The 16,431-nt window shown below is 34.3% G+C and overlaps 1 protein-coding gene across 30 annotated transcripts in view; it reads left to right on the top strand.

Moving 5' to 3' along the window:
• LOC128982782 (myosin heavy chain, muscle) overlaps positions 1-5,010 on the top strand; it is a 53,706-nt gene extending 48,696 nt beyond the window's left edge. For 29 of the 30 annotated variants that reach the window (XM_054401763.1, XM_054401754.1, XM_054401751.1 and 26 more), the window contains 5 exons: positions 78-318; positions 1,331-1,472; positions 1,706-2,185; positions 2,506-2,931; positions 4,713-5,010. In XM_054401763.1, coding sequence (XP_054257738.1) covers positions 78-318; positions 1,331-1,472; positions 1,706-2,185; positions 2,506-2,931; positions 4,713-4,802 — 1,379 coding nt within the window. In that variant the 3' untranslated portion in view covers positions 4,803-5,010. Of the gene's footprint in view, positions 1-77; positions 319-1,330; positions 1,473-1,705; positions 2,186-2,505; positions 2,932-3,632; positions 3,680-4,712 lie in introns of all 30 variants that reach the window. The other variant, XM_054401778.1, reaches the window with a different exon arrangement.
• The last annotated feature ends 11,421 nt before the right edge of the window (positions 5,011-16,431 follow it).

Genomic DNA, 16,431 nt, shown 5'->3' with positions numbered 1-16,431 from the left:
AGTAGTTTAAAAACCTATTTTACAATCATAGTTTATCCGAATATGACTAACATAACATAATTGATTATTGCCTCCAGACGAGGTCAAGGATCTGCTGGACCAGATTGGAGAGGGTGGCCGAAACATTCACGAGATCGAAAAGGCACGCAAACGTCTGGAAGTAGAGAAGGACGAACTGCAAGCTGCTCTGGAAGAGGCCGAGGCTGCTCTGGAACAGGAAGAGAACAAGGTTCTGCGATCACAACTGGAACTGTCTCAGGTCAGACAGGAAATCGACAGGAGAATCCAGGAGAAGGAAGAGGAATTCGAGAACACCAGGTAAGAAAATACGTATTTTTATTGTACATTGGTTCTCAGTATTCTTATCTTACGTAAACTATGTTCTCATGATTAAGATCTTACCAATGACGTTTAACTTATTAAATAACTAGTTGAATACCCGCCCTTCGTACGGGGTTGGCGTATAAGAATAAAATGCTTATTGCAGTTATAATCATGCTTTGTGTTTGCAATGGAAGAGGGCACGGTTTGAGAAAATTTGGTTCTTTTAATTTACGGAAGCTATAGTATAGGACATAAAACAATAAAAAAGTAAATTATCGAATGTTTGCACAATCTCAAAACATCATTTTATAAATTAAAAACATAAACTTAACTGTAAACAATCCTACTTTAACAGTTGCATCACAGCTTTTTGTTAGCTTGGATCAAATTATAATTTATTATAATAGTGATAAATTATAATTTATTTATAAATTATATAATAAAATTATAATAGTGCTGCACCCTGTTGGTGAACCTTATAACTTGTAATAATATTGTATATCATAGAACAGCATGTGTAATTGAAACAGCTGACAAAAATCCCTTTTCAATATGAATACTCATAAGGTTAACATGGGAAACTCCAGAGCCACTGGGGCGGAGCCCGAAAGGATTTTTGAGATAAGAATATGTCTATATGTTAATTGGGAATGTGAGCTATCATCATACCAAATTTCAGCCCAATCCGGCCATTAGTTAAAGCGTAATTGGTCTTCAAACAAACAAACTAACTAACACACAAACTTTCACATTTATAATATTAGTAAGATTTTGCATTAAAAGTTGAAGGTCACATAGACATTTTTACATTTAGACATTTTAATAACTTGAATATTTTAAGTACTTTCCTAACCATTTTGACAATATTTATGGACCCACTTTTTAAATTCAGTTACACAGTTACAAATAGTTGTACTTGAAACAATTCATGAACTTTCTTCAATGATGATGTATACATTATTTCTATTGATTTTTTATTAAATGATTAAATTGTTCTTACTATCAGAAAGAACCACCAGCGTGCTCTGGACTCCATGCAGGCAAGTCTGGAGGCCGAGGCCAAGGGTAAGGCTGAGGCTCTGCGTATGAAGAAGAAACTAGAGGCTGACATCAATGAGCTCGAGATCGCTCTTGACCACGCCAACAAGGTGAATATAGAATTTTATGACACCATATAAAAAAAACGTTTTAACAAATTCCCATTATTAACATTATGTTTGCATATCGGTTGTTATGTTTCAAGGTTTGAATTTAGACGAAAAATCAGTAAGTTCATCTGCATAAAAACATACTTCTCTTGTGAAAATATTTTACTCAAATGCAAGAAGTTAATGTGTAAATAATGAAAATGTATTGCTTGAGACTGAACACATTTTTACAGGCTAATGCTGAAGCCCAGAAGAACATTAAGAGGTACCAGGCTCAGCTGAAGGACGTGCAGACCGCCCTTGAGGAGGAACAACGCGCCAGAGACGACGCCAGAGAACAGTTGGGCATCAGCGAGAGGCGAGCAAATGCACTCCAAAACGAGCTGGAAGAGTCTAGAACACTCCTGGAACAGGCAGACCGTGGTCGACGACAGGCCGAGCAGGAGTTGAGCGACGCTCAGGAGCAGCTCAACGAACTGAGCGCCCAGGCAACATCAGCGTCAGCAGCCAAGAGAAAACTCGAGAGCGAGCTACAGACCCTGCACGCGGACTTGGATGAACTCCTCAACGAAGCCAAGAACTCCGAGGAGAAGGCGAAGAAGGCGATGGTGGACGCGGCGAGGTTAGCCGACGAGCTAAGGGCGGAACAGGACCATGCCCAGACACAAGAGAAGCTGCGCAAGGCGCTTGAAACACAGATCAAGGAGCTCCAGGTATATATGTTGGCTAAGTTGTTCATGCCAATATAACAATTTATCTCAAAATATTAATGTAACCTGATACAATACTAATCAGGAAGTCATTTGACGGTATTAAGTAATAAATGGCTATGAAAATGACTCTAATCCTAACCTAAAATTTTATATTAGCTCAAGAAATGCACCTTCAATAATTTACTCATATTCCTACATATGACCTCCTAGTTGTTGGTCATATTGATGATAAGAAAAGTATGCTTTAAAATTGTTTCAGTGAGGTGGGTGTGCCTAAAATTCTCAAGAGAGCTTCCCTAATTTAAAATGCTTGTCTGCAGGTAAGACTAGACGAGGCTGAGAACAACGCACTCAAGGGAGGAAAGAAGGCGATCGCCAAGCTGGAACAGCGAGTGCGTGAGCTGGAGAATGAGCTGGACGGCGAACAGAGGCGACACGCCGACGCCCAGAAGAACCTGAGGAAGTCAGAGAGACGCATCAAGGAACTGAGCTTCCAGGCTGACGAGGACCGCAAGAACCAGGAGCGCATGCAGGACCTGGTTGACAAACTGCAACAGAAGATCAAGACCTACAAGAGACAGATTGAGGAAGCTGAGGAGATCGCAGCCCTGAACCTGGCCAAGTTCCGCAAGGCACAACAGGAGCTTGAGGAAGCAGAAGAGAGGGCGGACCTTGCCGAACAGGCGATCGCCAAGTTCAGGACGAAAGGCCGAGCGGGATCCGCGGGACGAGCGGGAAGCCCATTGGTAAGTTGAACCATAACACGAAAAATAAGCTGATCCACGACAAGTACAAGATATTTTGTTCTTTATGAAAACATATTGACAAACCGAGGAAATACCTTAAGTTGTTATAATCAATACTACTGTATAAATTGTAAAATCTATCAAATAAAACCTCTGATAGGTATCTGTTATGTGAATATTGAACATATTCAATAGGCCTATGATTTACTCACCTTTATTTTAAGATGAAATAATTGAGAGGGACACGTGATAAAAAAAGTCTTAATAAAAATTCACATTGAATTTTTACCTAAAATATTTTTACAATACTGATCTTGCTCTCGTTTTATTCCTTGCAACTAATTTGAATGATAAAAGAGTGTCGGTTCTAGCCTTTCAACATTTGAGTTATACATTTTTTTACTTTTAATTTTGTACATAGGTACTCAAATATAAAATGAATCTGAATTATGTTGTTTCAAAACCACCCCATAATCGTTATGATTAGTAGACATTACAGTATCTATACAGTATACATGTACAGTGCATTCAACCAATAACCTCTAATACACTTAAACTAACAACCTAATACATATTGTATGGTAGTATTGAATACTGCAAAATACTTTGAATTTCAGTAGATTCTACCAATACAATGTTTATATTTTCATTCAAAAGGTAGTGAAACATAAGATAGAACTCTAACGTTGTGGTGGTTGTAGGGCAAGAAACGCAATGTCGCTGCAGAGTAAATTCTTTACTTTCCATAGTAAGTGAAATATCGATTGTTTGCGGCATGATATAGTTTACCCCCCCCCCCCCACAGAATAGAGATTATATGTGATAGTCCATCCAACTTACCTAGGTCTAGGTCCTAAGCACCTCACCTAGGATAGAACCCGCTCTGATTCTGCGGCATGATATAGTTTACCCCCCCCCCCCCCACAGAATAGAGATTATATGTGATAGTCCATCCAACTTACCTAGGTCTAGGTCCTAAGCACCTCACCTAGGATAGAACCCGCTCTGATTCTGCGGCATGGTTTGCACTAGTGGGAATTGTACCTCTTCGAATTTCATGTTTTTAAGTGTATATTGATGTAACTTATAGTTGTTTCTAGAATGTACTTTCTCTAAATCCATCCTAACCATTTGTGGATTTACCCTCAAAACCTATGAGCTGGTACAGTGATATGAACAACCAACCAAACCTGTGTGTGTAATCCTTAAAATGGTGCATTATGTATGTTATTTTGTTCGTTTTATTCCTATGATTAATAACTTAAACCGTCACACCGATAGTAATCTTGTCACTAACTTGATCCTACATTGTATCGCCCCTCAGCTGGTCGTTTTATCAATCAAAATATGCAACAAGGTTAGAAACCAATCTTCTCAAGTGACATTACACTTTTCTCTGATTCTCTCGTAACTGTATGTTATTTATAATGGCTTCTAATGTCGCCATTATTAGGATATAACAGAAATTTTGCATTGACAGTTTTAGAAAATAAAGTCGTTGTTCAACACATTTCATGTCATACAGTAATTAATTTTTCTTTTTAAAATATAACTAATTTAAAATTTGCTCAAGAACTGTATTGGGGTGTCCATAAATATTCACGATGAAAGCTATTGATTGAATTATCAAATAGTCCATTTTAATGTTGGAGTTGCAATCTTGCAGTTCTTCGAAGGGCATTAACATAACGTATGATATCTAACCATCAATCCAATATAAAAACTATTCGTTTTCAAACTCTTATTCCCCTTGATCTAATATGGCAATTCTTGTTTTACAGACACACCGACCTCCCCCCATCAGGCCCAGTATGTTCGACGGCGCTTCTTTCCCACCAAGATTCGACTTACATTCTGATGGGGACTTTTAAGCGCATACAAATTATTTGTTGATTTGTTACTGAATGGATATGTATTTATTTTGACGAATGACTTAAGTTATTTATGTAAAATAATTCCAATGCTAGCTTCGGCTAGCTAAAACACTTCACGATGCCATACACGCAATATTATTATATAATATATACAATGACTTCTTTAACGTTATTTAATAAAGAAGTTTAAATCGTGATATTGTAATTTGGAGTTTTTGTGATCCCTAGTCAATTCCTTCTTAGGCTTTTCACCATCTCTTAGATTTAAAAATTGTATGTGCCCAAATACTAGAATAATATTGCCTAATATATTCACAGTGACATTGTATAGCTAAAATTAAGGATGTGCCTAGGAGTTGTAGTTTTTTCTTTTTTTTACAAAATTTAACAGTAATGGTAAATAAAAGAGCTCTATGTAATGCAAAAAAGAATTATTAGTTTAATTGTGATTATTTTGTTGCATTTAATGAACATTTTTTTCAATATACAGTATTTTCTGTTTGTCATCAAAGACAACTTTTTTGTAGTTACTTTCGTAAAATGATTATATTCAATGTAAATATGTTAATCCATAAGACACGGCATAATCAAGATACAGTATTAGGTAGTAAAGCAGATATTTACATGTAATATTTCGACTTCTTTTCTATATTTGGTGTTTGACTATTATTGTAATTAAGCAAAAGCTTTAGTTTTAAGAATGAAAAATAGTTTTTCTCCACAAGGACGGACGTTACTCATTAGGCCCAAAAACAGACACGTTCGAAACTAATACTGTAATTCTAAGTAAGTAGGTGCAAACACTATCCAGGACTATCTAAGACTATGAAACTAAAGGAACCCAGGGAAAATGAAAAGGTGTTGAACCTGGCATACCAAACCCTCGGAAGAAAATACCGAAATCAAAATTTGTGCCAGTGTGTAATTATATATTAAGGAAAATATAAATATCCCCGCCGCAGCAAACCTGCAGACTAAGTAAATTTCCATTTGACTGATTGGATTTACACTGAAATGTCTACTTAAAAATATAACATTTATTCTTGATTTAAATAGAATTAGTTTAACAAGTACTTAGGTTTGCTGCATCAGGGAGGGTAAAACTGTTTTTTTTTTTTTTTTTTTTTTTTTTTGTAAAATGTGAATAGTTAGTAAGAAATAAAAACATTTTCCAAATTTGTTCAAAATATGTTCACAAACAAGCAAACTACAACAGTTTACTTATTCTCCATAAGAATAACATGGGAATTTTAAATTTACAATTTTTTGGAATTTTCTCCGTAACCATTAGGCGCATAATAACGCTTCAATATACTAAATTATTTGTTTTTTTAAGCTCTACAAAATGGTTTGGAAATAAACTGCTAAATTTTATGTTTTTTGGGTCAAAAATGGGAAAAACCTATTTTCACCCCCTAAAACCCCCCGTAAACCCCCGTTCCCATGGTCCGATCATGCTGGATCGCGAACTCGTTCGAATAAACGTACGTTTACACGTTTTTACCAAATTTCATCAAAATCGGATCATTTTTGCTCGAGTTATCGTGCTGACGGACACACACATATATATATATATATATATATATATATATATATATATGAATTGGAACGGATGGTGTTTTTGGCCTCTAGGGACCTCAAAACGAAAAAAAAAATCGGTCCCGCGTCCAGGTCTTACCATGAGTACTACGGTAATAGCTTATTCCCTATATGGGAAATTCGCTAAAAGGTTACACTGAGTGAACATGAAAAAGTAAGTAAGCGAGGATTTGTTTATTTTTTGGTCAGAGAAAACTTTCAGGGGGAAAAGTATCGATAATTAGATGTTCCTCAGTTTTGGTTTCAAAGATTTTTTCATAAGATGTTTAGTTTATCACCACTAAGGTCGAGAATCGTGCCCGCGGCCGGAAGCACGCCCGAGTACTCGTGCAAATCTCGCACTGTCAAGTCGATGATTTTGATTGAGAATGGATGGGGATTTCAAATGTTTATGGAGTTGGCCTATAGTATAAAACATTTGTATAGGGATGTATAGGCCAAGATCAGGGTTTTTTGAAAAAGCGGCAAAAAAATAATCCCCATATTATTCTTATGGGAAAAAACGCCCCAAGTGATGTCTCTTTGCTATATTGCCCCTACTTTACATATACACTTGTATGTATCAATAAATGAAAGAATTAGCTTTTTAAGCTTGATTTCGAATATATATATATATATATATATATATATATATATATATATATATAGGGAATAATCAAGGATTAGTAATATGTGTAAGGTTGGACAATTATATAGGGATATGAAGACAACGATAAGGATTTTTTGAAAAACTTGCTAAAAATTATCTCCATGTTATTCTTATAGGAAAAACGCCTAAAGTGGCTTATCTTTCTCCTACTTGTCATTTTTGAAAGCTTATCATAAAAAAACTCAATACAAATAAACAAAAACTTGTAACTTTTTCATCAGAATTATCTATATATTAATTTGAAACTGTTTCTTTGTCATAGCTAAATTGAGAGAACGGCTGGGCGTTGAAACTCGGTAGAGGTGTCTAAAGAAAGGTCTTGGTCTGTAGATGAGCCATCAAAAGAGAAACGTGGTAAATTCCCTTGGGGCTCTGCCCCAGTGGCCTTTGAATTCCCATCCCATGTTATTCTTATGGAGGAAAAACTGGGTTTTTGTCCCAGCTAATTTGAGAGAACGGCTGGGCGTAGAAACTTGGTAGGGGTCTCTAAAGAAAGGTCTTGGTCTATAGATGAGCCATCAAAAGAGGAACGAGGTAAATTCCCTTGGGGCTCTGCCCCAGAAGCCTTTAAAGTTGTCTCTTCAAATTTGTTTACCATATGCATAATTCTACACTACTTTTTAATGAAACAGCTGTTAATATTTAAATTGTGATTTATTGCATTTTTCAAAATAAAGTACAGTATTTGCAATGGGTTTTTCTGATTTTAAAATCGATTTTATTCTGCATCGTGTCATGTTTTGCAATATAATGTTCTATTACCAAATCAGTGGAAAATCCTAATATCACAGTAACTCTTAAAATTATTTCTTATGGAGTTAACTTATATCTATTGTATGGCTTGGTTTCTGCCTTTTTTACCACTTCTTGGAGATTGTACTTAGGTGATATTCTTTGGCGTATTGCATCTGTATGATTGTGACGAAACTTGGGTTGGTGAAATCATTACAATGGAAAAAGCGAGAAATCCTGGACAATTTGATATAGGCTAAAAATAAAACTGAATTAACAATATGCTACATGCTACATTTCTTGAACAATCATTGAAATAACCGATTTGCAAACAATGGAAACATAGAAAAAGTCATAGAACACAACCAAGTAGAAGATAATAAATAATGTTTTTTTTTTTCATTTATAATCGTTATTATAGACAACCTAATGCGGCTATGAGAGGGAAAAATTTGTAGAAACACGAAAAAACAAGATCAGCTTTTTGAGATAAGACAAGATATTTACAAAAGATTTTGATTATGTCTAACTGTTGTGTAGATCGTGAGTATTTCCATAATCTTCGTGAGTCGCCTGTAATGCTTCGCAATTGCTCGAATTCGAGGGGTCTGACTTAGGGGAGGTACGAATGAGGCATTTAGTTCAAAATTCCTCCGTGAACAGCGCTGTAGTAGAGAGCACTTTGGCAATGAAGGTTTACTAATCGCAAAAATAGTTCTGTTCATAAAATAAAATTATAAATGTCTCAAATTCAATTTTATTATTTTTTAATTATAAAATTAACTATCATAACCTAACCGAACTAACCAAACTTGCTGGTAAAGAAATAATATAACAAAAGTTTAGAAATCGGAAAAATAATTCTGTTTATTAAATAAAACTAGAATTTGCTCAATTAAAATTTTATAATGACTTAATAATAAAATTAAACTGTAATAACCGAACCAAACCAACCAAACTTGCTGATAATAAAAAAATCTTGGACAAAAATTAACTGCTACCAGCAGGATTCGAACCCGGGACCTACAGTATATCAGCCCAGCACGCTAACCATTAGACCACCGAGGCCGATAACTACCCATCGTTTTGTTACAGTAATGGCGTTCCCTAAGCTAATAAGAAGCCCACAGCTGTCATCGTAGCCTCTTCTATACCTCCCCTGAGTAAATACCGAATTCGAGCAACAGGTACACTAGTGTATATAAAACCTTAACCAAAACATTGGCAGATGACTAATTTAAATCATTTAAATAATCAGCTGATATAAAGACGATTTGAAATAAAAACATTTTACCAACAGTCATAGAACGAATAATTTGATGCAATGCCTAAAACGAATAGGCTAAATCATGAATGAAAGTGTATTAAAATTGGACAATCATCATCAGACACCTGTGTTTTAGTATTTAAGTTCAAGTTCTGCATCGTTTAAGTTTTGCAGATGTGTGTTAAATGAAATTATGATTCTTCTTTATTGAGGCGAATTTAGGACCCTGTGGTAATTCCTTGCGGCTAACCTTTAAAACCAGTAATAATAAGATATCATCGACAAAATAAAAGATTGCACTAAAACTTTAAATGAATTTCTTTTACTTCTCTAGCATACGGTCACACAAGCACATACTTCTAGTGCACCCAAGCCACGGTCATCTGGTCAAGGTAGTATTCCTTCAGCGCCACCATAATTGTTGGGATCGGTTTTCTGTGGGTTTAATGGGATATTCCATAGGTTTGCGGAGTTCCATAGGTGGCATGTGGTTACTAAAGATCACTTATTATATAACAGTCAAATATATTGTTGTCAGTGTGCACGGACCAGAACAAAAACAATTGACGAACTGAGGTTAGTTTAATGTCTCTGTTCTTTGATACGATTGTGGGAAAGGGAATGATCCTCACTGGCTTTAAGTCAAATAAATGTTGGGTTTTGAGGTCAAATAGTATATTTTCAATTACTACACTAAAACATTCGTGAGAATAAACGAAATAGTAATAAAAAAAATACCAATAAAAACTAAATACATGTAGCCTACTACTAATCAAAATTTGTTGAATTCTGCAGTTTATTGTATAGTGGCAAGATGGAACGAGTGCAAAAGCTTGCTCTTGTGTTGTTCAAGTTATAGCCAAAGTAATAATCCATCGTATCTCTGCGGATTGCATTGGCTTGGAACAATACCACCTCGTATGTTATTATTGTGCTCACCATCTGCAACACATATTGAGATCAATAGCTAAAATTACATATTAATAGTATATATCATAATACATAAAGTGAGTCAATGCATATTTCAGACCATAATATGAGACCATAATTATGTTTAAAGTGCGAAATGTATCAATCACATGGTCGAGAATATGTAATGACACACTTTCACTCGTGTTTTGAACGTCCCTTTTCGTTAAACTACAAAGACTAATTATTTTTTAATTAAAAATAGACATTAGAATATATTTTTATTACAGTTGGGAACGTTTAAAAAATTATAGCAATTTTTACGTTAGGACTTATATTTAAAGTTCAAATTTACATTGATTGTACAGTTTGAGGTTGTTGAAAATGAAAAAGTTGATGAAACAGTCACAAAACAGTAGTTTTCATACAGTTACCTAACAATGTACATGTTCTCTCACTGATTTGAGAAAGCAAAGTGGCCAATTCGCTCATCAGTGAGACAATGTTAACGTCTCACTCTAATTACTTTGTCTCGCTCCAGATTTGAAACGTGAAGGCACGAAATAGTGATCGCACGTGCGGACAAGGTCGTATGCGCGCGAAATACGTTGGCAGCAGTGGCTGTTAATCAGCTGGTCAGCTGTTGTACTGTTGTATTTGTTAATGCTACTTTCACATTAAATATCATATTAAAAGTTCACTTCTGTGTAAAAATATGTTAAGTTTCTTTACCAATTTATTTGTTTTATGGTAACTGTAGGAAAAATATAATGTGCAACTCGAGTGCAAAGTGTAATTTCTCACTAGTTGCACAAATAACTATTGTTTGTTGCAGTGTACTGAAAATCTACTTTTTCGATACTCTGCTGTGAAATAACCTTTTTTCGATATATGTTAATCACCTGCGTAACTGTAATAAAAACTTATCTCAATGCCTATTTTTAATTTAAAAAAATAATTAGTATTTGTAGTGTGGCGAAAAGTAACGTTCAAAACACAAGTGATAGTGGGGTCATTACTTAGTTGAGACCATACGTTTAAGGTGCGAGATTTATTAAGCACTTTAAATATGGTCAAGAATATAGTAACTTTCTACTCTTTTTATGAAATACAGGGTTAGTAAAAAGTCTGGAGACACCCTGTTAATTTTTTAACGGCCCATACTAGAAAAACTAAACTCAGCACACCTTTATGGCATGTTATGAAGTACCTTTTGGGCATAACCGCCACTTGATGAACATCCCCAAAATGGGGGATTTTGGGGGAAACTCAAAAGTTTCAAACAGTAAGACCCATTGAGTGACCCCTCATTTTGAAGGTCCTGGTAAAAGAAAACCAACAACGCAAACTAGAGGTCTCTATCTCAATCTAGTACAAAATGGCAGCCAATTGAAGTTCTCAGAAGTTAAATTTAACTTACAGCTTTCCAAGTCATGAGACCCCCTGTAAATTTTGTAACGGCTCACACTATTCATATCAAGAAAATACATACGCACTCTCAAGCATACTCGTACCAGCGATCGTAAAACGTAGACACCCTAAATCACAGTCTTGTCAGCCTTAGTTAGTGACACGACTACAAGATCATCCTACACTCATCTCCATTCATCTCCATTCATACTTGGCTTAAATTACTACCTTCGTATGGTCGCCATTTCAGTTAAAAGTGTTTAAGTATTAATAGGTAGATCTTATTCATGTTAGGTTATCAATATGGGAGAACCTCGTGAGATATCAAAATACCTAGCTGATAATAACGTGCCTAACTGTTTCAAATGTGTGCCTTCCGAAATTATGAGGTGAATGTGGAACATTGCAATCTCGGTAGTGAATTTAAATTTATGTTTTAAATGTATAGATGGTTTTTTAATTCCGAATTTTACTTTCACTTCATATGTTTTAATTGACACATAGTTTGCATGATAAGAATCTATTGTACCTTGATTATCATTGAAAATGATATATAGAAGAACCTTCCTCCAGAGAATGCAATTGAATCATGGATGACCTGGTCGTGGAATCTACCAACCTAGAAAACAACAGACCCACCTTTTACTAGTTAAGTTAAATGCTAGTTCGCTAAATGCAGCGAAACATTCAGATATCACTTGTCAACCACGCTTATACCACTACAAACAAATGCAAGACTGAATTTTAAGCTACACATTTCCAATCTCTGTCTAAATAATAAATAAATCAATCTAAACCTGGATGGGAATTGTTATGAAGCGCTCTTTACACAGTGGGGAAACATATACAATTTCACTGTAGTTTTCAATAAGTACAAAAGATAATTTTAACAACTTTTATATTATGATATTTCAAAGTGTTATGTTTAAGATAGATATTTAGTGTTTCATTTACTAAATCTATACAAATAAATGAGTATATAATGTCTGTCTTGACCTATAAACATCAAAATGTTTTACCTCAAATGAAACAGTAAACCTAAAAAAAAAACTATACGAAATAAATTTTAGAGATCTGTTTTTAAAGAATGGATTGAAAGCTTCATTACCTCAGTACTCCGCCATGACACCTAAAATCAAATCAAACAGAGTAGTTAATGAAATGCAACAAACATAAATAGTTGACTAAAGCTGCAATACGTGAACATAAGCAAAGTTAAGGTTCAATGTGACCTCTTGCTGTTTGATTAATGTTAAAAGTAAATGTGAATATGTACGGAATTATTTATTCACCGTATGTAAATTAAAAATTTTCTTTGAATGTGTTATCCACGATTTTTAATGATTCTGGTCCGAATGTGTTTCATATATTATAATTTGTAGTGAATTAGTTTCCAAAATTTAAACGCCAATAGTTTTGTGGGTAGACCTACGCGTTTTAAATGTTTTTTTCTTAAACGGCCATGTTGGATACAACTACTTCGTAATTATTTTAGTAATTGCACCGCCAAATAATTCTTATGAGAAATATGGACCGTTTTCTATGTAGTTGTTAAGATTTTCTTTTCAGACTAGGAAAACTTCTAGCTACTTAATTGAGTGTTTATTTTAACAGCTTCATAATATACAATAATGAATGTATAAAAAATATACGCTAATACTCGTATCTACGCATAGTTACACATTGATGCAACCGCTGGCGTTGGTCCATAGGCCCAATGCAAAAGCTTTGACTCACAGCCACGAGGAATATGGAAGTTTACGTAGTGCTTAAATGTTTCAAGCCTACAGTGAAATGAGAACATTTTTTTGTTATTATGACGTCATACTCCGTAAAATACCGTAGAATGGGGTGAATAGAAACACTTTTTGACTTTTAAGCTTCTGTAAAAACGATATTTTTAATTTTTAAATTTTCAACACTAGCTCATATTTCCGGTCTTGGACTCCTCTACTCAAACCAGTAATCAAATTTTCTTTCTTTTTAATCATTAAGCATAAAAAAATAAAATATGGCTGTTTCTATTCACCCTGCACTTTGGCGTGAATAGAAACACTGTGTTAAATTGATGATTGTTGCTTTTCCCCACTTACCAGGGGCAATAGAAACATGAAATTTATGCTTGTTAGCTTAGGTTGTTGTAAATAAAAATATTGTAAGTTAATTTAACACATTTATATAACATGTTCATAAAAACATCGTTTTCATACCCCTTATCCAAACAAATCGGAGAACATAAATGACAATGGGTGAAATCAGAGTTACAAAATCTTACATAGAAACCAACTAAATGAAGAGTAAAATCAGACAAATCTTCCTCAAAATACAACACTCCCTTAAATCTACAAGTTGTACACGGCTTGGGAGTTGGAAGCCAACGTACTACGTCATCGACTTTGAAGAGGGCCTCTTAATCTGTCTCTCAGAACTTGTTGGTGTGCGCAATTTTCTTGATAAATCTTCCTGTTTATCCTTCCTTGTCAAATTCAATAACTTTTGCAACATATAAACGATAGCAAGTTTTGTTTTTCCCCATTACTTTGACAATTACATGATCATGAAGGGACAACTTTGAAGACTCACTGATGTCTTGAGCTAGGTATGCTGGTTCTTCTTCATCAAATTGTTCGTCTTTGTCACTTTCTTCCAGTGAGAAGTGTGACTGATGTGGAATCATCTTCATCTCTGGTAATTTTCTTTTCTTTTTTGGGGGGTTTTCAGGTCTACCTTTATTTGCACCACTGGTTAAAAAAAGTGTTTCTATTCACCCTGGTTTTGCAAAATCATGACATAACCTAAAATAAAAATAAAGTAAAAAAATATAGTTTATTCTAAGGCTAATCTATTAACACACTTGGTTTTAAGATACCTAAGACAATATAAAAAATGGTTATTAACATAAATACATGTAATAGGTTCATACTTAGAGAGAAAGTTTTGAAAAGAATGTTTTTCGCCAAAAGTTTCAAATGAGGTTTCGCATCATCCAACATCCGAAGCAGTGATACCAATATGCTGAAATAATTTTTCCCAGGTAGATAGGATATGGCTATAATGGGGGAAAATAATTCCCTTATATAAAGTCAATGTATAACAAAGTTATAAAAATGTGAATCATTCATTGAAGTTTTGTTTCTATTCACCCTAATTTTCACACCTAAAACCACACTATTCACCCCATTAGGCCTAGAGCTTATGATAATGAGGGTGCAAGATTTTCAAGATGTGGATATTTTCACAAAGGCCAACCTTGTCCTGCACAAAATAAAGTCTGACTTTTCATGCTTTGACTTTTGCAACATTGACTTAACTTAGTTAATATAGTAAAACATAAATCGTCCAGTGGTTGAAAGCTCGACCAAAAATGTGTAATGAACGTACTTTTCTTTTTTCACCACGCACTGTAAATAAAACATGTGATTCGAATTTGTTTGGATTTTCTGTTTATATGTTGTTGTTATTTTGTAACCAGCATAGCAACCCATAGGGCTCATGTTAGTTTTTTTTATATTTCAAATTAATTATTGTGCTTATTTTTGAGCCTATTATAATTTATAAAGGGATTCTGCACATCTACAGGAAAATATCTTTCATTTGGTACCAACCGCGTGTAATTCGGTCCAGTAGTATGGCCAAGCTAGCTGTCGTACGTTTTGCATAAGTTTTTTAGTATATAAGACTGTGTTTGTTTAGCTGAGAACCCTATTTTTTTAATTCACTGGCATCTATCTATCTATTCTATCTTATATACTAAAAAACTTTTGCAAAACTTATAATTAAAATGGGCTCACAAATAAGCACGAAAAATGAATTTGAAATTTTGAAAAATTTAACATGGGTCTTATGAGTTGCCATGGTGATGACGAAATGACAACAAAATATAAACGGAAAACCAAAACAAATGGAAGACATTCCAATCACATGTTTTATTCACAGTGTGGGGTGAAAAGATCGATGGGTGTAAATAGAGACGTCTGTACAATACATATTTTTGGTAGAGTTTTCGATCGCGGGGTGACCTATAGGAACCAATATAAAAATAAAAGTTTCCTATGGAGATTGTTTTAAGCTTACGACAGACACCCTGACCATACTACTGGACCGATTTACACGCGGTTGGTACCAAATGAAAGGCAATTGTCTGTATATTTGCCCATTTTGCTTCGACCTCAGATATTACTGGACTAAATGTTATCAAAACGGAAATTAAAATATATATTGACAATTTAAAATGGGGTAAAATTTTTGGTCTATTAAGAGTGAGATCTGGAGTTATTGGACCGATTACATGAAGGTTGTGTTAAATGAAATGTAATTAACTCTATATTTTCGCATGTGCCTGAAAATTTTACCATTCCTTTATAATCTTCTAAAAATGGAATCAATCTATATATAATTCAGTTTTAAAAATCTTTGTACAACTAAATCTAGAGTTCTACTGGACCGATTTTATTAACTAATGGGTCGTTGAAAAGCTTAAGTCGTGTAGATTTGCAAATAATTATGAAAGTTTGTTTTTGTTATGATTTATGGTGAACATAAAAAAAAACATGTTTTCCATATGAAATACATTGAAAACGGTGTTTTCCACACTTTTTATTTGGGTGCGACTTTTTGCGGCCTTTTTTTTGTGTTTCCAAGAAGTGTATGGTATCAATTTGTAGGAAATTTTATTCTCTTTCAGAATATCACCTTCCACTTTAGTCGCTTTCCTCGCCATTTAAAAGTTATTTGCAATAAAGCTAAGCAACCTCCGTATTTATAGTAAAGAGAAAATACTGAGTTAGGGATATTTTTGTTAAACTTTGTACAACTAAATCTAGACTTCTACTGGACCGATTTTGTTAATTAATGGGTCATTGGAAAGCCCAACTCATGTAGATTTGCAAATAATTATGAAAGTGTGATTTTATTATATCTTTGTGGTAAAAAAGTAAAAATAACAAAAATACATTAAAAACTGCTTTTTAAAGTTTCTGTTTTCAAGTTTCTATTTGTAGCCAGCTTTTGGCTGCCTTTATTAAGCATTTACAAGAAATGCATAGTAGTTGTTTGTAGTA

The sequence above is a fragment of the Macrosteles quadrilineatus genome, unplaced genomic scaffold, assembly GCF_028750875.1.
Source record: "Macrosteles quadrilineatus isolate MER2022 unplaced genomic scaffold, UCM_ALF_1.0 Scaffold_1__1_contigs__length_201487025, whole genome shotgun sequence".
NCBI classification, from domain to species: domain Eukaryota; kingdom Metazoa; phylum Arthropoda; class Insecta; order Hemiptera; family Cicadellidae; genus Macrosteles; species Macrosteles quadrilineatus.
This window is presented reverse-complemented; position numbering and strand designations above follow the sequence as displayed.